At 46.2% G+C, this 26,240-nt stretch overlaps 1 protein-coding gene across 1 annotated transcript in view; it reads left to right on the plus strand.

Annotated features, from left to right (window-relative positions):
* Window positions 1–1,442: 1,442 nt before the first annotated feature.
* The window catches only part of ROR1 (receptor tyrosine kinase like orphan receptor 1), a 152,892-nt gene continuing 128,094 nt past the window's right edge, over window positions 1,443–26,240 (plus strand). Inside the window, exon 1 of the mRNA XM_063166276.1 lies at window positions 1,443–1,545. Coding sequence (XP_063022346.1) covers window positions 1,443–1,545 — 103 coding nt within the window. The remainder of the gene's footprint in view (window positions 1,546–26,240) is intronic.

A 26,240-nucleotide genomic window follows, 5' to 3' on the forward strand; every position in this document is an offset into this window, starting at 1 on the left:
TGGCCAGTTTTCCCGAGAAAATGGATAATCTCTTGTCCTTTTCCTGGCTGCTGAGAGGAGGTACATGGGCATGTTAGTATCTGTGAGAAGAAGGAGGTTCCAGACCTCAATCTCTTCCCTAACACGCTGCCAGATGTTTATCTGGGTTTCTTCCTCCTCTTGAAACTCTGTTAGTGTCTGACAAGAAATACAAGATTCATATGGCAGAAGAAAAGCCTAAGGGATCTGATCTAGCAGGAAGTGAGGGGGAAATTCCTTTAATCTTGTCCTTGTTTCCACTCTGCTTATGAGCTTTTTATTAAACAGTTGCTGACTTTTGAAACCCTAAACCTAATCTAAGCATCCCAGAAATGTGATCATTCTCCTGGATGGAAAGTAGTTATCACTGCTAGGAGCTTCAACCAGCTTTGGCAGTGTTATCCACCATTGGCATAAGGGAACTCCAACCCTCCTGCCCAAAATCTTGGTTTCCAGTCACCAGAGAGAGGGGAAAGCATATTTGGGATCTGGGCTGGTTGACAAGGTGGGGATGGATCACAGGTTGGACTTGATGGTCTTGGAAGTCTTTTCCAACCTCCACATTTGTGTGATTCTGTGAAAGTGTGCCCCTCAGAGTGCAGTAATCCCACAGACTGCGGTTACAGGATGTTTCGCAGACCCTGGGGAAGGGAAGAAAACCTTTCCAGTGTGGATGACCATGCACTGGAACGGATTGTCCAGAGATGAGTGTGGAGTCTTCCTCACTAGAGACATTTCAGAACCCTCTGGACACAACCCCATGCCATGGGCTCTGGGATGTTGGAGAAGGCAGGCTGGACCACATCACCCGCAATACTCCCTCCCTTCCACCTCGATTCTATGATTGTGTCTGCTCACAGGCTGGACTCGATAATCCAACTGCGTTACCCAAAGCGTTACCCCTGCAAGCGCGACAATCCCGCAGGGATCGCCCTGACGAAGAGAACGCGACCATCCCGCAGGGACGGTCCCTCAGAAGGGAACGCGACATCCCCGCAGGGACCGACCCTGAGGAAGGGAACGCGACATCCCCTCAGGGACTGTCCCTCAGAAGGGAACGCGACCATCCCGCAGGGACTGTCCCTGGGGAAGGGAACGCGACATCCCGCAGGGATTGTCCCTCAGAAGGGAACGCGACATCCCCGCACCGCCGCCCTCACAGCTCTGAGGGGCGGCTCTGAGGGCTCGGAGGGCGGGCGGCCCCTCCGCGCGGGGACAAAATGGCGGCGGCGGGCGGCGCGGGCGGCCGCGCGGGGGCGCTGCGGGGCCGGGCAGCGCTGACAGCGGGCCGGGCTCAGGGCGGCGGGCCCGGCCCCGCTCCCTCCCCGCCCGCGCCGCCTTCCCCGCCCGCCCGCCCGCCGGCACAGCGCGGGACGGAGCAGCGGCGGCCCCGCGGTGGATGCGGGAGCAGCGCCGGCTCAGGAATGCAGCAGCCGGGCGGCGCGGACGGGAGCCTCCCGCTGCTGCTGCCGCTGCTGCTGCTGCTGCGAGCGGGGAGCCGCGCCGAGCCCGGGGACGCCACGCAAGGTAAGGGGGACGGGACAGGGCGGGCGGCGGTCCCGGCCGGGATGAGGGAGAGCGGCCGGGCCGGCACCGAGGGGAGCCCCGCTGGCCCCGCGCCGCCTCCCGTTAACCAGCGCGGGGTTTTATGCTCGGTCCGTGTTTAATTGCTTCGTAAAAAAGCTCTTTGCAAGTGTTGGGGCCGGTGAGCGTTCCCAGCGTAAGCACTGCCAGGCGGTCCCGCTTTGCGGTCCGTGATTGATGGTGCCCGAGGTGTGTTACCGCACTGGGGACTCGGCCCTCAGAGCCGCTCTCAGTGCTTGTTTCGCCATCCCACCTATTTTGTACCCCTCAAAAAGGTTTGTTTATTTATTTATGTGTTTATTTATTTGCAACCAAAAGAAAGCGTCTCCGTTTTGCTCTTAGAAAGTGATATTTATCCCGCGATCGTTCTGCTTTATCTGACTCCAGCCTTTTTGCCAGGGATTTATGTGTAAAACATAGCGTAGCCCAGGCATAAAGGGACCTTGGAGCTGGGAAAGCTGGAATTGGAAAAAGACTGATTCCTTCAGGCCAAGGCAGTAAAAAGTGAGCAGTGTTTTTGGACGCCTGCATGAGAATTTCTCTGAGAGTTGGATGTACGTGAGCTCCGGCTCCTCCAGAGCGGTTTGTGGTGGGTGCTTCAATCACAACCCACTCGGAGCAGTGCTGCTTGATAATATGCCTGTATTTAATAGCTAAAGAAGTGAAAAAAAGTGAACGCTAAAGAGCGAAAGTTGGTGGAAAAAGCTAAAATTGTAAATACTGTGGGATAACTGCCTTTAAAATGTGCTTGTAGCTAGCAGATGAAAGTCTTGCGGTGTCGCTGAGCCTGGGTTGGTGCCGCTGTCCCTGAGGATGCTGTTCCCGGCACTGAGAGAGGGAGTGGAGCTCTTGGAATGACTTCCCCACGTCCCGGGAGCCTCGTGGTGCACATTCAATGGCTGGAGGAGTTCTAGCTTGGGGTGGGAATTCTTCATGACATCTCAATGGGAAAATTTTCAAAAGTCGTTTTCTAGTGTCTCCAGGGAGTGCTGTCTGTGCTTAACAAATGGCTGTATTTTTTAAAGGGGCAAAAAAGGCTATTTCCCCCTGGTTTTTAAGATGGTTTCAAAGCTTTAGGGCAATGCAAGTTGTTTTTGTTTTTTTTTTTCCATATTTCAAAGAGCCTGGAAGGGAAAAATAAAACCCCATTAACATAAAACAATTAATCACATTGGGTCTGAAACAGACAATTTCTTATTTTCTGTGCATTCTGCTGGGAAGTACCTAAGAAAGAATGAATTCACCTGTATGTGAATATATTAATATTGTTATTATTAGTCCTTATGTATTAATGTAGTCATTACAGCACAGCTCATGTAGTACAAGTTACACCAAGAAGGGTTTCAGCTCAATATAAGAAAGCAGTTTTTTTGTTTTTTTTATAGTGAGAACAATAATTTACTGGAATTACCACCCCAGGGATGTGGTGGAATCCTCGTGGCTGGAGGTTTCCAAGATGGGAGTGGATAATCTCCCTTTCCCACAAAAAGCTGGACCAGGTGATCCTTCCAGTTCCCTTCCAGCCTGGACTGTGATCTGTGATTATGTACAGTTACTCTCCACACTGAAGTATTTCCTGTATTTTGAATAATATCTTTGGCAAATGCTTACAGCGTGGATTCATGGGCAGATCAAGTGATTTTTTAAATTTTTTATAGATAGACATCTATTACATGTTCAACCACATACTAGGTTTTGTGGAAGAACAAGGGAACCTGAACGTCCAACACCAATTAAAAAAACCAAACAAAGAAAAAGCCTGTTCTAAAAAGCTTTACAGGTTTCTTTAAGGTGACTGTAGTGGTTGGGTAAATAGAATTTGCTCTATCAGAAACCCAGCCCAGATGGAATCTTCAGTCCCTACCCTTTAACCCTGACATGTTCAGAAGGAGAATGTGGACCACAGTCTCCTGCTGCTGCCTTTTTGTCCATGACCTTTCCTTGCAGGGAGCAAAAAAACCCCAAAATCTTTGTCCATTCACTGCCTTTAGGGTGCTCAGGGGCTGGCCCGAGCGTTCCAAATAAAAACACCAAGTTAATGTCAATTTAAGGAGCAGCACCTCTCCAGCTTGGACGTTTTCTGCAGCATGTGGCTCTGGATATTCCCAGTTCAGCTCCATTATTGTTCTTCCAGATCGTGGAACTTTGTGAGGAGTCACAATGAAAGACGTGTGAGTAACAGAAAAACATTTTAAAAGCTTGGAGTAAGCCCGCAGATCTCCAGATTGTGTTTCAGATTGTAGGGGTGCTGCTGATTTCCTTGGAAGTTGCGAGATAAAGTTGCACAGCTCTTGATTAGTCCCTGTGGTTAATTGTTTCATCCCTGGGTCACAGGCTGCTGCTTCAGCCTATCCAGGAATGAGTTTAAAAACAAACAAAATGCTTTTGTTGCCTTAAGCCTCTAAGAGGATGAGGTTAGATGTCACTGTTTGAGGTTGCAGCCTTGTATTTCTTGACAAAAGTGGCTTGAAGTAGCAGCAAATTATCTTCAGGACATCGTTCCTTTGTTTCCATAATTAACTTCTACTGAAACTGCTGTGTTAATTACGTCCTCGCCGGGATTTAAAGTGTTGCAAATGAGAGTTAGGCAGGGGAGTATTTTAAAGCTTGTGCATGGATTTGAGTAGGCAAAGAGCAGGAAAAAAGAGTTTCCCTGAGGTGTGACACTGGATCCTGCTCTTTAGAAACAGATGTAGGAATCCAGCGGTCTGCTGGGACTCCAAAGAGCACCTCGGAGCTGAAAACTCTTTTAAAAAATCTCTAACTAAATGCAGCTGCTTTACACACAGCGATTGTCTTGCGAGCCAGGAGCTTGTAGAAAGCTAACTCAGACAAAAGAAAAAGTGTAAACCTTTCCTTCCCCAAGCCCTGGAAACAAAAACCCAAAAAACCCCTCAGTCATCCTCAACTGCGAATTTGGTGTGTGAAATGTTGTGTCTCCAGAAGCAGGAATTGTTTGTCCGAGGTGTTTGCTGCTGCCTGGTGTGCTCTCACCTTGGGTGGGTATCCCGGGGAAATCACAGCTGGCACAGCTGGAGAGTCTCACGGCGCCGGGCAGAGGTGGAGCTCTCACACCCAGCCTGCGTCTGACACACTCCTCCCTCTCCAGGCACTTAAACCAGTAGCAAATCCAGTTATTTTGCTGTTAAGGTGCTGCCTTTGATCCAGGTTCCTGCTTTTAAAAACCAGCAAACCCCGTGCTGTGTCTTGAAATCAGCTCCCCAGAGCTGAGCTCAAAGCAATTCTGGGTTTGCCCCAGCCCCAAAGAGCTGAATAATGAAGTGAATTTGCAGGGCTTCTCTTATTTCTTTTTCATTGTAATCAAGGAGATGTTGAAAGTCAACGGATCTGCACATGTATAAATGGAACAGCAGTGAAATGAGTAAATGACAGCAGTTGTCAGTGATTCTTTGTAAATAAAAACAAAATGCTGGTGTTAGCTGAGGATGCTTCTGTGGGGGTGGTGATTGCACTTTTACATCCTTTATGATGAAGGGCTTTAAAATTCCTGGAATTCTACATTTGGTGTAAAGTTTCATTTGGTCAGGTGCTGCAGAGGATGTTCCAGATTTTTGGTTTTTTTTTTTTTTTTTTTCCTGTCTGTTTACAAGCAGAGTCACTGCTGTCCTTGCCAGGAGTGTGGCATGTGAGAGCCCTGGACATGTTTAAAGTCATTTAATTGGGCTGGAACAACAGGAGAGCCAGGGGGGGCTACACTGTGAAGTTTGCCAAGGTGGAAAAACTGAATAATTTCACCTTAAATATAGATCTATATTATACTAGTGTGTGATGTGATGATAAAACTCTAAATATTGCTGTTATTTAATAGTAAAGTTCTTTGAAGTCCTCCAAGGAATATAATGTAAAAGAAAAGAACTTGCCTATATTTGGACTCTGATGCAGTGCAATATTGAAAATGGTGCTCTGCCAAAGTCAGGCAGCTTGGGGAAAAGAAGTAGCCTGAGAAAGGAACCCTTTGGTGAGGAAAGCAATAAGCTCAGCCTGTTCCATGCCAGCATCCCAGCGTGAGGGAGACTGCTTTCCAGGATCCCCTCCTCAAGTGGAGACTCTGCAGTGCCACTGTTCCAAGGAAATCTGCAGGGCAGCAGATGAAAGGAAGAGCTTGTGGAAAGAATCCCATGGTTCCTGTTGGTGGGATGGACACAGATTTGGAGGATGATTGCCAGGTAGGATTCCTGGAAAAATGGTGCAGAGTGGTCACCGAGAGGAGCAGAAGGCATGGAGGAGGGACTGCCAGGGAGAAATGGGCTGTGGGGCCAGGGCTGTGTGTGCAGAGCTGCCCTTTCCCTGCTGGTTCACCCCATGGAGCTCACACCCAGGGCAGGAGCAGGACCAGGCTCAGGTCGGGGCTGCTTTGCTGCTTCACTGAGTTCTGTGGGGTTTTGGGGCTTGATATCCTGTTGTAACAAACCCCTCTGGAGAGCTGAGTGGGTCAGGTTGATCAGAGAGGGTGAAGGACAGCACAGAATGGTCCTGCAGGACATGTCCTGGGTCATGGTGTTGGTGGGGCTGGCTGCTGTGTCCCTCTTGGCTGCAACGTGCCAGTTTGGGGGTGCTGGTCCGGGCCTGGCTTAACCCAGCTGAGATTTTCTGACCTCTCTGCTCTTGTTACCAGTGGCTCTGGGAAATGGCTGAGGCTGGGTCAGGGGAGGTTTGGGCTGGGTATCAGGAAAAAGGCTCTTCCCCCAGAGGGTATTCAGGCACCACACAGGCTCCCAGGGAATGGGCACAGCCCCAGGGCTGCCAGAGCTCCAGGAGTGTTTGGACATTTGGACAATGCTCCCAGGGACGGGTGGGATTGTTGGGGTGTCTGTGCAGGGCCAGCAGCTGGACTGGATGGACCTTTGGGGTCCCTTCCAGCTCAGGATTCTGTGATTCTATGATGTCACATTGGAGACAGGAATCCTGGGCGTATTTATCATGCCCTGGGAATGTTGAAGGCAAAGAAAATCTGTCTGCTTTTTGTGTCAGAGAAAAAAAAATAACAAGGCAAGTCCCTGTGTGTACAGGCAGCCACTGTCCCCAGGAGCTGGAGCAGAAGTGCTGGGCACTTTGTGCAGATGTTCCATGGTCTCTGTAAGCCCTGAGCTGTGCAGAGATGTGCTTTCACTCACTCTCAGATATCTGGGACTAGATTTAAGTTAGGACTTTGCCATCCCAGTATGCACTGGGAAGGTTTCATAACTGGGTGAGTTCTTGAGAAAAGTTCCTGCAGGCTCTGGGGGAAGCCTGCATTTTATTAAAAGCTCTCTTTCAAGCTGCTCAGGTCATATGCTGAAACTGATACGGCACAAGGGCTTCCTGTGACCTTCTGCTCCTTCCCTCCCAGGGCTGTCCCCCTGTCCCGTTCCCAGATGCTCTGTCTGTCTGCAGCACAGCCCTGAACATCTGCTCCAGGCAGATCCAGGAAGGAGCTGGAGTGGTGGGGCTGGGAGCTGGAGCAGCAGCAGGCCATGGGAAATGGAAAGATCAGAGATAAGCCAGGGAAAAATGCTTTGTAACCTCCTCACACATCCCAGAGGCTGGGAATGGAGCAGGGGATGCTTCTCCTACCCTGGGAACTGAAGGCTGCCTCTGGAAGGATGTGCTCTTCCACAGCCACAGCGTGGGTGCTCCTCTGCAGAGCTGCTCTGGTGGCTCAGTCCCCCCTGAAGATGCTGAGCTGAGCTTTAGAGGATGGAGGGTGTGAATGTAATGAGCCTGTCCCTGCTGTGGCTGCTCCATACACAACACCATGACTGCTCCTGCAGAGCAGGAACACGTGCTGGACAAGGAGGGATTGGGATTTGGGTGGCCTTAATTTCAAAATTCTTGAGGGCCTTTAGCTCTAACCATGTTGCCATCTGCTCCTGAGGAACATTTAAGGTGTAGAGGGGGTTTGTTCTCTCTCTGAATTCAGCTTCAGTCATTCTGTCCTCAAAGATGAATGTGGCTGTGAGCACACAGAGGTCTCAGGAAGACACAAGCTTGGTCAGACAATAAAAACACAAAATCAGTGTTAGAACTGAGACTAGACCTGGTTTTCCTCAAGTGAGGTCCTCTTTGCAGAACCTCTGCCAAGCTTTCTGCTCATGGAGAGGGATGATCCTGTTGTATAGGGTGTACAATATCTGCTCATGGAGAGGGATGATCCTGTTGTACAGGGTTGTACAGGATCTCTGCTCATGGAGAGGGATGATCCTGTTGTACAATATCTCTGCTCATGGAGAGGGATGATGCTGTTGTACAATATCTGCTCATGGAGAGGGATGATCCTGTTGTACAATATCTGCTCATGGAGAGGGATGATCCTGTTGTACAGGGTTGTACAGGGTTGTACAATATCTCTGCTCATGGAGAGGGATGATCCTGTTGTACAGGGTTGTAAAATATCTGCTCATGGAGAGGGATGATCCTGTTGTACAATATCTCTGCTCATGGAGAGGGATGATGCTGTTGTACAGGGTTGTACAATATCTCTGCTCATGGAGAGGGATGATCCTGTTGTACAATATCTGCTCATGGAGAGGGATGATCCTGTTGTACAGGGACCATCTCACCTGTGGCACTGTGTGCAGTTAATGTGCATCCGAGCCCTGTGCAGTCTGCACTGTATTTACAACAGCTCTTGCCTCTCCCAGTTTTTCCTGTAAGGGGTCAGTTATCATGGGTGAGCATCTCCTCTCCAAAATGAACTTGGCTGCCAATGAAAGGAAGTGTCTTTGTAATTGTTTTGTTTACTCTGGAGTCCTTGATGTGCTGTATAAGTAACAAGCGTTCTGCGCGTTTTCATTTTCAATTCTTTTTTGTGTATGCTAATTATTCATTCCATATGTTTGGGTTTTTCTTTACAAAACACATTATCTCTCTGTGCATTTAATGAAAATCTGGAGCACGATGGAGACATCTCTTTTTCTCCAGAACGTGCTGAGTGGAGAGAGCACCACGTTGAGCTCTGCTTTCAGTGAGTTTCACCTGCAGTGACAAGAGGTCATTTAATTCCCAGCTGATTGTCAGGAAGATGGATTTATATCATTAAATGCTTTCAGGAGGCCAGGGAAGAGCTCGTGGTGCACCTTTGCTTCTGCCTGCTGGCATCTCTGAGGCTGAAACCCTTCATGCTCACCAGAGGATGTTTCTGAACCGAGGGCCCCTGACTTTTACATTCACTTTTCTTGGCAGCCTGACAGAGCCCAAGTCTGGCAACCTTTGTAAGTGAGATGCAACAAGCCTCGCTCATTTCTGCTATTGCTCTGTCACTGTGTTTTTAATTTACTGTAATTCAATAACTGACACAATGCTGCAGTAAATAAATGGGCTGTGAACATTCTCATAGACCTTGGGCGTCCAGCTCAGGGCAAGATTTAGCTTTTAATTAACACTGTCCATGAGATTTATTGTTAAAATTGCATCCTTTTAAAGAAGTCAATCTGAATTTGATTAAGAGATGAATAATTGAAACCTGCTGTGGGATAACAGAATGCATTCTAGTGGATGCAGCAGTGGAGCACCATTGAAGCTCCAGACCCCTTTTCTCCCAAGTTTTGGGTCATTCCCATAAGCTGGATGTTGTCATTATCTTCTCTGTGCAGGATTTGTTGCTCTGTGTTGGGGAAAAAAAAAAAAAGTGTTTTTCAATATATTAAGAACAGCAGCATTTTACCTGTGTATAAACTGCATTCTTAGCACAGCAAAGAGCTTTGGGAGGGCCTTGGGACACCCTGGTAAAAACTCTTGAAGGGTTTTTTCTCCTTTCACTCCCCTCTGCTACACAAATTCTCCCAAAAAGAGGCCCAGGCAAGGGAAGAAGCTGCAAAGGCATTCTCTCACTGAAGGGGTATCTTATTAGCAAAATTATATTTCATCAGGGATTAAAAGAAAATACTGACCTGATTTTCTTGTGTTCTATAGGAAGAGACGGTATCTGATTTGCTCTTTTGCTTTGGAGAGCCTGTTTGTAGGATGTGATTTGTGTTCTTGCATTCTGTTTGTGATTGATCTTTCTTTAAATCCTAATGAGTATTTCTGACCCCTGAGCAGCAGTAAAATATTCACAAACTTGAAAGTATTTTATGTGCAGAACTTAGACAATTTTCTCTTAAAAATCTGTTGTCTCTTACTTTTCCCAGCAGCAAATATGGGCCTGATGTGAGGAGTGTGTGACCAACCCCTCTCATTTCAGGCTGAAAGCCTCCAGGGAATGTCAACATCAATATTTTGTTGGTTGAGCTGTTCAGGGTGAGACAAATTAGGTTGGGCATTGGGTGAACTGGGCCACTCCTTCCTTCCTGAACTGGTTTCACTGGGGAGCCACATTTGGCACTGATCACACTTTGAACATTTCTGTAGGTCCTAATGGTTCTGGGGAGGTTCTTTGATCTGTCTTGAAAACTTCAGAAGTTGAGAGTTGGTACTGGGGAAAGAGGAAAAGGTGGTCTTGGTGTCGATAGCAGGGACAGTGAAATTTCAGGGAATTCATGCAATAAAGAAGGAGAGACCACCTGCAAACTGACAGCTTTTCCTTGCCATGAGGCCTTTGGTAGGGTAACAATATCTCATGGTGGAAGTGATGCTGTAAGCAGGGCACCTTTACATGGATTTTTGGGAATCTGAACATTTAAGGTTGCTCAGTTGAGTTTATGGTTGTGTTTGGTTCCCTCATCCAAGAGAGAAGGCTCAGTCCTGTTCAGTTCTCCCACCCAAGGTCATTCTGGGCTTGGAGCTCTGAAGCACTGGGTGAAGTTTTTGGGCTCATATTGATTGTGGAGTACCTCTGGTACAGCCAACTGTAAAAATCCATGGTTAGCTCTAAGAGCAATCCCCCTTTTCAGAAAGCTTTGACAGAATGCAGCAGCAAAGTCTGAACAGGAGTTTTCTGTGGCAGTAAATGAGTGAAGCTGTGGCCTCAGGCAGCACAGCCCATGCAGCAGGGTCACAGCAGGGACAGCAATGCTGGCACTGCCTCTGCTTGGGGACAGTCAGAGTTCAGGCTCCTGCACAGGTCTGTACATCAGGTGCTGTTTATTTTGTTGTCAGCTCTGCAGAAATCCCCTACCCAAAGCCTGTAATTGTCGGATGTTCTGTTATCCTGCTCCTGCTGCCAGGTATTATCTCCTGAGATTATCAAGGGTAACTTCACCTGGACTAATTGTAATAACTGACAGGGCCTGAGGGCAGGAGTTCTGCCTCAGCAGTGCAGGGGGGATTAGGTGTGTGTATATCCCATGTAATTTGCTGAGAGGTGTCTATGTACAGAGCTGTCAGGAGAACTGTAAAATCATTTGAAATGTTGCAAGGGATGGATGTGTGGTGATGGGAGGCTCAACTTTCTTCAGCTTTTGTTGCTTGATCCCACTGAAGTGAATTTTATAGGCTTTTTTCTGCCCTTCCTGTATAAGCTGGTGTCAGGCTCCTTGAGGAGGCACTTATGTTCTTGAAGGATTATTGTGCTAATTTAGCTTTCATTTCATCAGGTATCGAGGCTTGATTTTATCCTGCTGTTTGTTGCTGTGTTCTTGCTGGGAATTACTGACACCAGAGATGTTGGGGATTACACTGAAGATGACTGAGGTGCAGCAGGGAAATAGTTTTTGATCTCTGCTTGCTTTGCTGTCTTAAAGATCCTCCAAGATCCTAAAGATCCTGGTTATGGCTGAGTCACTGAGCAGTGCTGATTATTCAGTCAATCTGAGCAGCAGAGCCTGACAGATTTTCTGCCAGGATCCTTTAGAGGATGCATGTCATGAATCTTTTAGTAACTTCAGTGGGCAGTTGCTTTCAGCCAGCTGAAGTATTTCCTGTGTAAAGGAAGACAGACAGACTTTCCACGTGAAAGTCACGATGTGCCCACCCCTGGTGTGGGATATTATTGCCTTAAAAGAGCTCCAAAGAATGAACTCAGGCCTGCTAATGATGGCACTTGTCACCAGTACACAAGCAAAGTACACTGAACATTTATTTTGATAGATTTTCCTTGGTTTTAGACTGAAATCCACTTTTTTTCCCCTTAGAAAATGCTGTTACTGCTTTGTTTCCAGACACACTTCAAACGTAGAGTGTCCTGGAACATTTTATCCTGAAAAACAGAGAAGTGCAGTTCCTCTCAGGGACTTTGTTGGGCTCAAAATACACGTGGTGCTTAAAGGAATGGGAGAAATATTTTGTACTGCTACAACTCCTGAATGTTCCCAGCATCTCTGGTATCTAAATGGACCATCCTAAACTGGGATGGTTTTTGCCCTGTGGGGTTTTTGCCCTGTGGGGTTTTGTCCACTGGGGTGGTTCTTATCCTGTGGGGTTTTGTCTGCTGGGATGTTTTTTGTCCTGTGGGTTTTTGTCCTGTGAGTTTTTGTCCACTGGGATGGTTTTTGTCCACTGGGATGGTTTTTGTCCACTGGGATGGTTTTTGTCCTATGGGTTTTTCCCCACTGGGATGGTTTTTGTCCTCTGGGGTTTTGCCCACTGGGATGGTTTTGTCCTGTGGGTTTTTGCCCATTGGGATGGTTTTGTCCTGTGGGTTTTTGCCCATTGGGATGGTTTTGTCCTGTGGGTTTTTGCCCATTGGGATGGTTTTATCCTGTGGGTTTTTGCCCACTGGAATGGTTCTTGCCCACTGGGATGGTTTTATCCTGTGGGTTTTTATCCTGTGGGTTTTTGTCCCGTGGGATGGTTCTTGCCCACTGGGATGGTTTTGTCCTGTGGGTTTTTGCCCACTGGGATGGTTTTATCCTGTGGATTTTTATCCTGTGGGTTTTTGCCCACTGGGATGGTTTTTGCCCACTGGGATGGTTTTATCCCGGGGTTGTGCCCTTCCCAGAGCTGGGCAATGCCCTGTGCAGGAGGTGTGGAGCTGGAATCCTTGGGATCAGTCCTGGGGCAGGATGCAGTGTTCCCCTGGCTTCCTGCTCCACGTGCCAGGGCAGCAGGGCTGGTGTGATCTGGGAAAGATGAGTGTCCCTTCAGCTCTGGGGGCACACAGGGCTGCTCTGCCAGGGCTGCCCCAGGGAAGGACAGACCAGGGCTCTGCAGACAGGAAAATCCTGCTCAGGGGGGGATTGGATTTCTCCAAACAAAATATTGTCCAAAAATATTCACGGGGTTCAAATGAGCAGCCAAATGCAAATGGTTGCACTTTTTGTTCCATAGATGTTCTCGTGCTCTCTAGCAACCCTAAGGATAATATCCCAATTCTTCCTCCAAAAATGTGCACAAAAGGTATCTCATTTGGCTACTAATAAATCAGTTAAATCCTAATGAAAATACACTGTTTCTGTGAGGGATATTTCTCAGACTGAACGTGGAACTCGAAATAATTTCCAAATTTTAACTTCATTTGTGTGTCAAGAAAACATTTGCAGTACTTGGTGAAAGCTGCTGCAACTTGAGACAGTATTTGTTCTTGGAACCTATATTTAATAATTTATTGTGCAGTTCAAGGAGAGCAGTACCTCTCTGAGCAAGAACTTTTCACATTTTGGAGGAATATAAAGATAAAAAAGGAAATGTTTAACGCTGTGCTTTTAAATTTTGACTGGGAAGCAACTCCCATTTCAGTCTCTCACGTGGCTTTTTTGGCTTTTATTACTTTTTCATCACTGCACAGAGTTATGAAATGAGTGATTTTTGTATATGTAGAGAAAGGATTTTATAATCTTCAGGATTTTTCCGTTATGCTGAATTTATCAAACATTTGTTCAGATGAAGTGAAAGGGGAGGCAGCTTCAAGTGTCTCTTTCCTGTTGCACAGAGCTTGATCCTTTCTGAGTTCTGCAGAATTTCCCAGTCTGAGCCAAACTAGGAAACATTTCAGATACTTTGTGCTCATTCATCTTTGATGTTTGGGATTTGGGACTTGGGGGGTTTATTTTGGCCACCAGCCCAGGTGGAAATGTGCTGGAAAAGGGGTGCACCTGGCAGGGCAGGGTCTGGCAGCCCTTTCCTGGCCTGCACCAGCACTTTCTGCCCTGGGCCACTTTTAATCCACGTTATTGCTGGGGCTCCCAGCTCATTCCCGGGTCCTGGGATGTCTGAAGATGCAGGAGGATCACCTCTGCACTAAATATTTAGAAATTCACTTTTACTGCCTGCTTGGCAGGGTGGATTTTTAAATTTTTTTGTTGTTTTCTTGTGTTTTAATGACAAGCTTGCCCTCTGTGGGACCGAGCTGTGGCGGAGCTTTGGAGGGGGAACGTTGTGCACTGAATTTGGGATTTGCTGTGCCTTTGTACACTGAATTTGGGATTTGCTGTGCCTGTGGTGAAAGGCTGGCTCAGGAATGCTGGGGTTTGAGGGCACATCCCACAGAGCAGCTGCTTTTCCACTCCTGGGGAGCAGCAGGGCCCACTCGGGACTGTGCCTCTGAGCTGCTCTGCTGGATCATTGCCATTGGCAGTTCAGGGTCCTGGGGGTTGTTTGGGTTTCTGAGGATTCTTGTGTCAGCCAAGAGCTGCTTCCATGTTTTCTATTAGCATCTCTTTCATTTTGGGAATGTGCTTTGCTTAATTGGATCTTTAAAGCCACAGGAGGATATTTTGACGAAACCTGTTCCTCCTTGCACTCCAGTAAATTCACAATAAATGCATCCTGTACCAGCCCTGGTAATGAATTATTAGAGAGTCCATGATAAATGCTCCATCACATACTTTGCATGCATTTTATTTTTTAAAAAATCACCTTAAATGGATTTTTTGTGCAGATGGAGCAGTTAGAGGTTTACCTGAAGCCCCTGATGTGGTGTTAGAGATGTGCTGTAGCTCACATGATGAGGAGCAGAGAACACAAGCCATGAAGTGCTGCTGCAGTGCCAGCTCCTCAGTTGGTTTGTGTTTATAAGCAGATGCTTCTTCTTTAATCTGGGCAGAGAGAGATTGGTGCATTCTCCACAGAGGGGCTGATTTACCAAGTGATGCAATCAATTTGTTTCCAGGCACAGACATGTCTGGGCTAATACAACACAGGCACACCAATAACAATGCAGTTTTTAATGCTTTCTTCTTATTTTCCATTTTTTACTGACTAGGGTTATTAAAATTTTTTTTAAAAATCCATCTGTACCACTTTAATTTTCAGGGGAGAAGGTACTGGGGAGCAGGGTTACAGATGTTCACATGCCCAGACCTTGTAGGGGTATTAAGAAATAAAAAATCTGTAATATTATTCACCGTGGCAGCTGCAATGATTGACCAGTTTTTTCTTTCAGAAACTTTGTTTATATTAGAAGCTTTATATCTCAAATAAAATTAGTTTTATGTGAAGGGGAACTACAGTGGCGATGATTTTGTTTAGGAAATAATGTCAACACCCCAAAGGATTTCTGGTCTTTGATTTTTCCAGTGTCCAATAGAAGCCTTGGGTAGGGGCTGAATAATGTCTGCTTCTGACTCCTGTTGCAGCACACAGAGAATGTCTTGACAGCTTCCAAACCAATAATATCTTACTTATGTTTCAATATATGAATAACAGCCCAGGCTTTCCAGAGATTACCTTGCTGTTGGGCAGTTCTGTAACATGCTGCAGCCAGATGAATGGAAACCCTTCAGCCTTTGGAAGAGCAGGAATATTTCCCTTTTCTAAACGTGTGCTGTACAGGGATGTGCAGGCACATTGTTTCTCTGAGCCACACTTGTGTTCTTTTAATTAGGAGGTGCAGTTAGCAGAGCACATGATACCCCTTCCTCCTCATGCTGTTTCTTTCCTCTTTTCTAATCTCTGCTCTCCAGTGTGGTTTTTCTTCTTCACGGTCCTTGGGAGTCTTGTTTTTCCAGAGGGATCCCCTGCTGACTGTGCTGAGGTCTGTTAAAGCAGTTTCTTCAGCTCAGCTTTGAAGAAAGCTGTTCCCTTTGATTGCTGGGATGATTCCTGTGCTGTCTGCGGGTGCCTCTGTGGGGCAGGGATGGGGAGGAGGCCCGAGAGCTGCGGCTGCTTCTCTGTCCCTGTGCCGTGGGGTGTCCTTGGGGTCCCGGGGCTGTGACAGTGACAGCAAGGGGAGGCTGCTCTGGGCCAGGCTGGGAGAGGGCACTGCTGCACATCCTCTGCTGCTTCCCAGCAGGCAAATCCTGTGGCAGGGCCTGGTCTTTGATCAGCCACAGCCAGAAGAGAGAGCTCCTCCTGCTGATCTTCCTCCCCAGGCAGTGGCTGTGGGGAGGGAAAACTCCTCCAGCTGTTACCTCCTCTGGAGCTGTTTAAGTATTATGTGTTGAGAATATTTAATTTTTTCTGTTTAAGAGGTTATTGATTTATTGAGATGGGCTGACTGGTTTTCTGTGATAACTTTGGAGTGGTAGGTGGTGGTTTGCTTTCTATCAAAAACTTCTATCTTTGCTCCCCTCGGAGACAACACATCTCTCTTCTACTGGGATGGGCTTTTTTACTACGAAGGGATGGAGGTGGTTGTTTTGTTGATTTTCCCTTTCCTATGTTGTTTCATTGATTTCCCCTTCCCTACGTTATTTTGATTTTCCCTTTCCTATGTTGTTTCATTGATTTCCCCTTCCCTATGTTATTTTGATTTTCCCTTTCCTATGTTGTTTTGTTGATTTCCCCTTTCCTATCAGCTCCCTTTGCCCCACTTTGCCTTTTTTCACTTTGCCAGTGAATGGTGCTAATTTACTCCTGTCTTGAGGAAATCTCTGAAAATAGCAGGTCCCCTTTGCATGTAGTATCTGCCGGTTCCTAGCTGGCTGTGGTGGCAGAATCTCAGTGCTCAAAGTGGGGACATCTGTGTTTGTTCAAGGAACACCAGGGGATGCAGCGGATGGGAAAGAGATGAAGTTTGCTGAGGCACCAGGAACCGGCAGGGTGACTCAGAGAAAGTGTTCAATAACAATCCCTGCTCAAGGCCCCAGTCCAGCAGAGCACTTACCCCTAGGCTGGGGCTGGAAACAGAGCAGAGATTTAGGCGGGCCCAGCTCTGTGTTTAAAGTCAGATCCCGCCTGAGAGCCTTCCTGGAGCAGCGCCTGAGGGACTGAGACTTGGGCTTGTGTTTCATTTACACCAGTGAGGCTCGAGAGTGAGGCCTGGCTGCTGCTCAGTGCTGTGCTGGGCACCCAGGAGCTCGCTGAGCCTTTCTAGGGCTCTGCCCCTGCTGCCTGTTCCTGGCCTGTGTTCCTGCTCTGAGCCCCATGGCTTCTGCAGAACGGCAATCTGAAAGATGCAAATCACTGCATGCCGGGGCAGCGCTGTCACTGGTCATGTTTTCCAAGGGCCTCAACCCAGCCTGTGTGGTGGAAGAAGAGAAGGAGCAAAAGGGCAGTGATGCAGAGGTGTCTCTCTATTTCACTGGCATTAAATACATGCACAACTTTATGTACATACACATGAAACTCAAGATGAGGCTTGAAAATACAAACATAGATAACCTCTTCTTGTGACTCTTCCATCCATTTTAGAAGAGTTTGTTAAGGAAATGGGATTTTTTTTCAAGCAATTCTTTCCATATGACTTTGATTAGTGAGAGGAACTTTCTTAGTGGGTTGATCCCACAAACTCTTTCTTTTGCAAGTTGTCTTTACTCCAGAGGGCTGGGTGCTGGCTCCAGGGAAACCAATCTGCCCTTCAGGGAATGACTCTGCTGCAGGTTTGCCATGGACTCTCAACAATCCAACTGAAGCTGGATAATCGTGTTCACCCACCTGTGTAATGCAGGTTCACATCTTGAATGAAAGGCCCTACTGTGCAAAAATACAAGGTGGCACTGTGGTGGGGAGGAGGGCATTCTGTACCTGCAGCTTCAGACTATTTACAGTGAATGTGGGGAAATTTCATTAATAAAAAGGTGTAGCTGGTTTGCATTTGTGGGGTGCAAAGGATTCATATTAAAGAAAAACAAAGGAATAATATTGGAGAACAGCACTACAGTCATCACTATCTTAGCAAAAATGTGAAGAATGGTTTTCTAATCCTTTAAGTGTGGAAATTCTACTGCTGCTGTTCCTGCAGTATTATATTCAATATAGATATTGAATATTCTGCCTGCCTCTTTCTCTCCTGGATTGTGTGTCTGTGTGATTTCTGACTAAGTGTCAGCAGCAGGGAGATGAAGGGGAGGTAGGAGAGGAAAAGGTTTCAACAGTTGGATGATGAAGAGGAGTGAAGATGAGGGTCAAATTTGCTAATCAATAATGCTTCCAGAATATAATATTTATTGTGTGCTCTACCTGTGGGGCCTGGACAAGGTTTATGGCACAGCCCAGGCTGTTCAAACTGCTGGGAAGGAACTGGAAATCCTTTCTCTGGCACTTTCACAGTGTAGATCTTGGTGGTGATGGCAGTGGTGAAACTCCAGTGGCTAAACAGGAGTTTGCCTCTCTCTTCAATAAATATTCAAGAAAGATGGAGAGGAACTTTTTACAAGGATGTTTAGTGACAGGGGAAGGGAGAATGGCTTCAAACTGGAAGACAGGAAGTTTGGGTTGGATATTAGGAATAAATTTCTGGCTGTGAGGGTGGGCAGGGCCTGGCACAGGTGCCCAGAGCAGCCCTGGCAGTGCCCAAGGCCAGGCTGGACATTGGGACTTGGAGCACCTGGGATTGTGGGAGGTGGCAGGATTGAAACAGGATGAGCTTTAAGGCTCCTCCCAGCCCAAACCATTGCAGGATTCCATGATTCTGAGAGAGGAGGAAGGTAGCCTGGAGCAGAGATTTGACCAAAAGTCACCAAAGAGGTTAAAAATCAAGGCCAGGCTCTCCCCAGCCTGCAGCAGCACTTTATGTATGCTCCCCAAAACAATTCTTGAGAAGTAAATGAAAGCATACAGAAAATGATGGAATAAGCAGGAGCTCTGTTAATCTCCAGCCGTGGGGGGCTCTGTGTGTGCAGCACTCACTGAAGGGCCCAGAATTGTTCCTCCAGGGCAGGAAATACACCTGACAAACTCTAACTTGGAGACCTGGTGAAACACCTTTCCATCAGGCTTTGTTTCATATTCGCTTGGCTGAATCTTCTGACAAATTTTCCTCGAGCTTTACGTGCACAAACTGTGTCGTTGTTTTGGAAAATGCAAGCCTGACCACTGTAAATGGGTTTATATTTCCAACAGGGCAGTTATTTAATTTCCTGTTGGAAGTCTGCAAATGTTGGCACTGTTCACTCTCTGGCAGGGAGCCAGAGGGGAGCACGGTATCATTAACAGGCTGCAGCCCAGCGGAGGTTTCTTTTGGTTTCATCCAAACTTTTAAGACTGGGCTATAACAAAATGTAATTTTTGATTGAATGTCATAAAGGCAGGCAGGGAGATCAGGGAAAAGGGGGTGACAGGATGTTCTCTGGGATGGGAACAGCTTTTGTCCTTCCTTACCTCCTCTTGGGCCTGGTTTTGCTGCAGATTTAATCTTGCTGTGCAGTTTTGCACTGAAGCAGCTCAGAATGAAGGCTGAGGGCTAATCCTGGAATTGGCTCTTTGGGTACAAAGCCATTCCCTGTGCTGTTATCTTCCTTGGGATCCAGGGCACAGCCCCTGGGGAAGGGTTGGGGCTCTGACAGTGGTACTGACACAACTCCAAGTCCTGGAGCCACTCAGCTGCATTCCCAAAGGATCCCTCACAGCATCCAGAGGCCTGAGCTGGCTGGAAAATGCCATCTTCAGAGACAACCACTTGGAGAGCAGAGTCTTGTAAACAAAAAAGGTATTTTTGTTCAGAGTTTGTTTTAAATACCCCGACTTCAGTCAGCAGAGATGAATCAGGCTGGTTGGCTGTGAAGACACATCATTTATTTTGGGTATTTTGGGTCTGGCACAGGCTCTCTGTAGCTGATGATGCTCCAGGCAAGGCCCTTTCCCCACATGGACCTTCTGGTGCCCCAATTCTGCTTCCCAGCTTTGCTCCTGCAATTCCCCATCTCAGTGTGGTTTGCAGTGGGGACAGACAAATCTCCAGCTTGAACTCAAGGCAGCCAACTTCATTTTCTTCTGTGAGTTTTCCACTTGGAAAGGACCTATTTGTGGGAAACAAACGGTCAAATGATGTGGGAGGCTCCTCATCACTTGGGAGCCTTTAAATCAGGCCTGGCTTGGGGCACAGTGTGCTCCCAGCAGCACTGGGATGTGTGCAGAACCACTGGATATAGGGAACTGTGGCGTGTGTCATGCAGGGGATCAGATTTAGGATTATTGTGGTCTCTCCTAAATCTCCCATAAAGCAGCACTTGAGTGTAATCTGTTTGGATTTCCCCTGCTCTGGGCTGCAGCAGCTGCTTTTTCTCAGGGATGCAGGGATGGAAGAGGAGCTGCTCGTGCAGAAATGTGCACAATTTCTATATTAGAGTCAATATTTGCACTCACTTTGCCTGGATTAGGGGGAGCTGGAGCGGGAGGAGCTGGATGATGGAAAGCAGAAAAAGGATAAAAAGCAGGTTTTGACCACCTGTCATCCTTTGGTGCTGTTTCTTGAATGGTTTCCTTGAGGCTGATAATATGTAGCTTAGGCCATTGATATGTGTTGGATCAGAATGGAAAATACCCAAATAAATTTTGTGTGTCAGATATATTAAGTTGTTTTTTCCCCGAGTCCTGAGAAACATGAAGTGCAGCTAAAGGAAAAGGCACATAAACCCAAACGTATAAAACCTGTGAAAAATGATGTGCCTGGACTGATGCACTGCAAAGATGTACTTTCATATTTTTGTGATAACTTATTAAATAAGATCTGGAGGTTTTCTTTTCTTTTGACTCGTTTTTAAACAGATGAATGCACTTATCTGTATTTACATCATCTCCAGGCAACCCAGAGTGTTCTTTCCATATGCTCATGGAGCTCACAGCAGTAATAAGTGTAGAGGGACAGGAGACCCTCTGGTCCTTTACAGTTTCTTCTGGGTGTTAAATTTCATGCAGAAAATATGGTTCTTATTGCAGCTTGGCAGGCATCAGAAAAAAGCAAATCTTCTCAATGTTCCATCGAAAAGAAATACTGAGCACTCAGTTTTTATTTCTCTGGTGGTAGTATCCAGAAGTTACTGATTTTTTTAGCAGTAGTTTTGATCAAGGATGCTCAGAACTGTTTACAAACAATTTTGATTTTTTTTTGCTGTGGGTTATGTTTTTTTTTTTTTTTTCCTTTTGTAGAGGAGTATAAGTTAAATCTTGTATGAGCTTCCAAAAAAAAAAAAACAACAACCCAAATGAGGTCTAGGAATAAAAGCTGGGGATCTGCTCTTCCACATGTCTCTTTTACTGAAATTCCAAGATCAAAGCATTTTTATTTATTTCTTTATTTGAAAGTAGTGTGGGACCTATCTAGGTGTGCCATATGGAACCATCTCACATACATAAATCCTTGTTCCTGAGCCCAAGTTCTCAACCACTGCCTCCTGCCCAGGTCCTTCCCAATCCTGCTGAAGCCATTCCCAGCTTGGTGGGTTTGGGGAGGGGAGTGGGATGTTGTCAGGAAGAAATCATTGTCAGTTTGCTTTTGGAGGTGGTAATTATTTCAAAACTTCTCACCTTCATAAAATAAATGCATTTTGTGACATTTCTTGAGATGGCCCAATGTGGGGTTGAAATGCTCTTTTCTCAATTATAAAATGACAAAATGCTCGTAAATTTGCTGTTGTGGCTTTGGGAAGTATTTTAGTTAACAATTTTGAATTATAGAATTCAAAGTTTTTAGGAAATAGGGATTATATAAAAATATCACGTGATGATATGATATTTTTATATCATCCCTAATATGATAAATCCCTAATATGATAAATATGTGATTTGTTGGACTAAAGTTCATTTCTTATGGGAAGTAAATCTAAGCAAAGTATTGAAGGGACTCTATAGTTACTTATGGAGAACATTTTTATACTTTTGATTTGGGAATTCTGAGTGTGAATAAAAGAGAGAGAGAGGCCCTGGATAGGAAAGTATTTTAAAGAGAGATCAGCACAAAAGTTTAGGAAAAACAGCAACAAAGTCAGGAAAGCTGAGGCACAGAACGGGATTGAAGCTCCAAGTGATAATGAGGGGAGCAGGAGAAGAGAAAGCCAGGAGAAAACGCTGACTTGTGACTCAGAGCACAGGAAATGTTCTGGAGAGTGAAACCAAAGGCTGAAATCTTTAATGCTGTTTTTTTTTTTTTTGGTTTTTTTTTTTTTTTGCACTGCTTTTGACCCTGCCCTGGAAAACCCAGCAGACACCAGGAATGCAGAGACATCAGCGCTGCAATCTCAGCCTAGAATGAGAAAAAACTGCTAGGGAATGCTTGGATAAATGAGATGTTTTGGGATTTCTCCTGTCAGCTCCTCAAGCTCTGAGGAAGTTGCTCAGCCCGGGTCAGGCTGAGGAGTGAGAGACCCTAAAAAATTGGGAAGGAAGCAAAAAATGAGTGTGAGGATTTCAACATCAATCTGCTTAACAGCAGATAAAGCATTTGCAAGCAGCTGGGAGATAACAAGGGGATAAATAGCGAGCTCAGATGGTTCTGTCAGGGCCAAATCCCGTCCCAGCAGCCTCCTTTCCCCTGAGGGCAGCTTGTCAGGCCCTGTGGGGGACACGGGACGAGTCTGGAGCTGCTGTGAATTGTGGCGGCAGGGACAGACACGGGAGTGAAGCTCTGTGAAGGCAGCACTGGAGTGGTTCCCATGCAGGGACAGCAGAGAACCTCCAGATATCCGGGAAGGCTCGGGCCTGGTTTGGCTCTTGGGGTAAACTGGGAATGGGAGCAGAGAACCTCCAGATATCTGGGAAGGCTCGGGCCTGGTTTGGCTCTTGGGGTAAACTGGGAATGGGAGCAGAGAACCTCCAGGTATCTGGGAAGGCTCGGGCCTGGTTTGGTTCTGGTGGGGCAAACTGGGAATGGGAGCAGCAGCGGTGCTGGAGGACACCGGGTGGGAGGGATGGGAGGCAGCTCAAAATGATGTTGCTGTGAAATCACATTCACTGTCCTGTGAAAATGTAAACAGGTTAATAAAGGACAATGAGGAGACAAAGACAGTAAAGCAAAGATTCAGCCCACACTGTCACCTTTGGGGACACCCCTTAAATACCTTTTAATTACATCAGCCTGCTGCATATTCATAGAGCTTTTGCGTATCTATAAACTAGCTTACGTTTTCCAGAACTGTTTTCCATGGCCCCTCCTTGGCCTGCCTTTTTAGAGCACGTGTGTTTCCTGGCTGTGGTTTTGGCTCCTTCTCTTTATCACTTCCACTCTTTGGGCCTTGGTTTACTCTGCCTACAGAGGGTGAGTGCTGATAGCTGGCAGATCTGTACAGGTGTCCTCATCATGTGTGCACTGGGTGTTATCTCATCCAAGCAGGCAGTTTGACACAAGCACACTGATATCAGCTATTGCACTACTATGTCTGAGCTTAATTAACAGCAGAAATAAAAACTATATCTTTATAACAAAGTTAACTTTAACATGACACATATAAAATCCATTTTAATATTTGCGAAAAGCCAATATTATAATACATGTATCTATAACATTGCTAAATGGGAGAAATAGAATAAATATGGACTAAGTGCAATGTGTAGAACTGCTGAAGGAGAGGCCAGCTGTGTAAATGACAGGAGCTGGTTGGGCTGCAGCTCTTTGGGAGGGATTTGGGAGCCAAGGCAGCAGGGCTGCAGTGTGAGGGGAAGGCAAACGTTGTGTTTGGCTGGGCAGGCAGCAGCACAAGCAGCAGGACACAGAAAGTCTCTGTCCCTCTGCCCAGCATGGGACAGACCCAGCAGCAGCAAAGCTGCCTTTGGGAAGTGGGTCTGGAGAAAGGCAGGGAGCAGCTGGAGAATGGCCAGGGGAGTCAAAACCACGCTGGTAACGATGGGTGAGCTTTGAGCAAAAAGGAGGGAAATGGAGCAAAAAGGATATTGATTGCATCACCAGAAAGGATATTGATTGCATCACCAAAAAGGAAAAAAAGGATATTGATTGCATCACCAAAAAGGAGCAAAATGGATAAAAGGATATTGATTGCATCACCACAAAGGAAAAAAAAAAAAGCATATTGTTTACATCACCAAAAAGGAGGAAAATGGAAAAAAAGAGGATATTGATTGCATCACCAAAAAGGAGGGAAAAGGAAAAAAAGGATATTGATTGCATCACCAAAAAAGAGGGAAAAGGAAGAAAAGGGATATTGATTTCATCACCAAAAAGGAGGGTAAAGGAAGGAAAAGTATATTGATTGCATCACCAAAAAGGAGGAAAATGGAAAAAAAAAGGCTATTGATTGCATCACCAAAAAGGAGGGAAAAGGAAGAAAAGAGATATTGATTTCATCACCAAAAAGGCAAAAAAACGTATATTGATTGCATCACCAAAAAGGAGGGAAAATGGAGTAACAGGATATATTGTGAGTTGTTACTGCATCAGCTCTTACAAGGAAGGACAGAACAGCTTATTCCCAATGGCAGTGATTGCTAAGACAAAAGATGTTTGACTTAATTTAAAGCAGAATGGGCTTAATTTAGATATGAGAGAGAAAACTTGCCAGGGTGAGGAGAATAAAGCCTTTCAGAGTCCTGGGAGGCTGTGAGGGCTGTGTTTTAACAAGAAATTAGATTTACATCTGTTAGGACAGTCTGGGAGGGGCATGGCCCCATCTCTTTCACCCTGGATATCGTGGTGACTCTAAAGGCATCCCAGAGAAACCAAAGCTTCCATTTAGCCTTTGTCAATATTTCCCTCACCTGTTTATTCAGACCTTTACAAATACACTCCTGAATTAAAGCAATAATGGTGTCATAGCTAAGTTTTTTCTTCTGATGCAGTATAAAATGCTTTTTGATATGAACATTCACAAACAAGCATGATTCAGACCTAAACTGTGTTCTGTGATCCTGAGAGCTCCTGCTGTCCTTGCTCCTGGGAATTCCCATAAAAAGGGAGTTCCTGCAGTTCCTGCAGATCCCTGCTGCTGTGGGTGGTATTCACCCACCCGAGGTGTTTCTCTCAAAGCCTATTTGGTTTTGCTCCTAGCAAAGTACATCTCTAGCTCTGTCCAAGGAGATGACAAATATATCTACTTTATTAATCACATGAGTCACTGGAGAACAGCAGAACATCAAACATTCTGAAGGGATTGAGCATGTCAGAATCTCTCTCGTGTTTTTGCTCTATCTGTGTAATAGCCTTTGATTCACTTCTGCCTTCCCAAGTTGTTCAGGTCTGCCAAGAAGCCTCATCACTCCACAGAACTGAACAGACTTGGGTTCACTGTCGTTTTGAGTTAATGCATCAGTGATGAGCCCAGTCCAAGGGCAGAAAAAAATCTGTTTTCCAGGGTTGTGTGAGCCATTAAGAGGGGTAGCTCTGCTGGGACTAGTTTACATCTAAGTTAAATACCAGATAGGAGGGGTTGTCTGTACTGAAAAATAAGTAGTCTGTTGTTCTACAGAAAACAGAGGCCCGTTTCTCTCTGGACATGTGTCTAACTCACAGTTCAGGCCCCAAAGGATGTGTCTGTTGAAAAGAGAAGGCAGAGATTGCCAAGAAAAAAGGCATGCCCTGCTCAAATAACCATTGCTGCTTTCCCCTTTCCCCTTCCTCCTTCCCCCCAAAATACATGGAGACACACATCCCGCCCCTTCTTTAATACTCAATTTTTTATTCAAATGGGCTGACCTGTAATCTCAGGAGTCTGGGGCTGTGTTTAGTTTTTCCTCCTTCCGTTGCAGTTTTGTTGTTTTTTTTGCCCCAGTAATCTCCATCTGACATCACCCTGTTTATGAAGTCTGCTGCTGTTCTGGAGAGATCAAACTCAGCCTTTTAATATTTATTAATCAGACTTTAGGTAAGGAGGTTTGTGTCCTGTGTAATGGTGTCAGTCAGTTGTGCCAGAGTCATGCTGTTTTCCAGGATGCAGAATGCCTGAATTTTATAAATTGTGGAATCCTTGTAATGCTGCCCCAGGGAACCTGGGGTCACCTATTCCAACCTCTGCCTTGCAATCCAACCTCTGCCTGTTTTCCCTTCTCTGTCACAAAGGAAGGAAGAGGGATTTAGGCAGCAATAAATAGATATTTGTTCCTAAAAACATCCCCCAAACCTGATTTCTGCTGAAAGGAACGTGAAGAGGAGGGGACACAGCAGCAGCAAGGTCAGGGGCTGGCACTGCACTGCCCTGGGAGCACATCTCTAATATCCAAGAAAAGATTTCAACAAACTGGGCTGAACCCTGGAAGAAAAAGTTCCAAATCAATTCTGTGTTTTTATTTTGGGGTATGAAGCCCTGTTGCAGTAAGGGGGATGATGTTTTGTGCACATCTTTGTGCTACCTGCAGGGACAGGGGTGTTATTTAGAGCAAGGCATGACTGTAAATAGGGGGGAGCCAATGCAGACAAGGAAACCTCAGCTAAATTCCAGAGTTTCCTACGAGTGAAATCCCTGGGAGTGAATAATCCTGCAAGGGAGGTTATTGAAGCTGCAGTGCTGGAGATGTTTGAATTGGACAGGGCAGAGCTGGGGGATCACATTCCTGGCACTGGGCTGGGTGCACAGGTTGCTGCAGCCCTTGGGAAGTCAATGGGAGCTTTGAGCTCGCCCTGGAGCAGCCTTGGCTGGCTGGAGGTGTCTCTGCTGTTTCTGGGGTCCCTGTCAGCTCTAAATGGCACTGCAGATTGCCAGCTTTCCTCCGCTGGAGCCGGGGATGAGTGATAGGAGCAAATTTGCTGTCACTACAATGATCTGAGTCTGCTGCATTTTTAA

This window comes from Melospiza melodia, chromosome 11, assembly GCF_035770615.1.
Source record: "Melospiza melodia melodia isolate bMelMel2 chromosome 11, bMelMel2.pri, whole genome shotgun sequence".
Classification (NCBI taxonomy): domain Eukaryota; kingdom Metazoa; phylum Chordata; class Aves; order Passeriformes; family Passerellidae; genus Melospiza; species Melospiza melodia.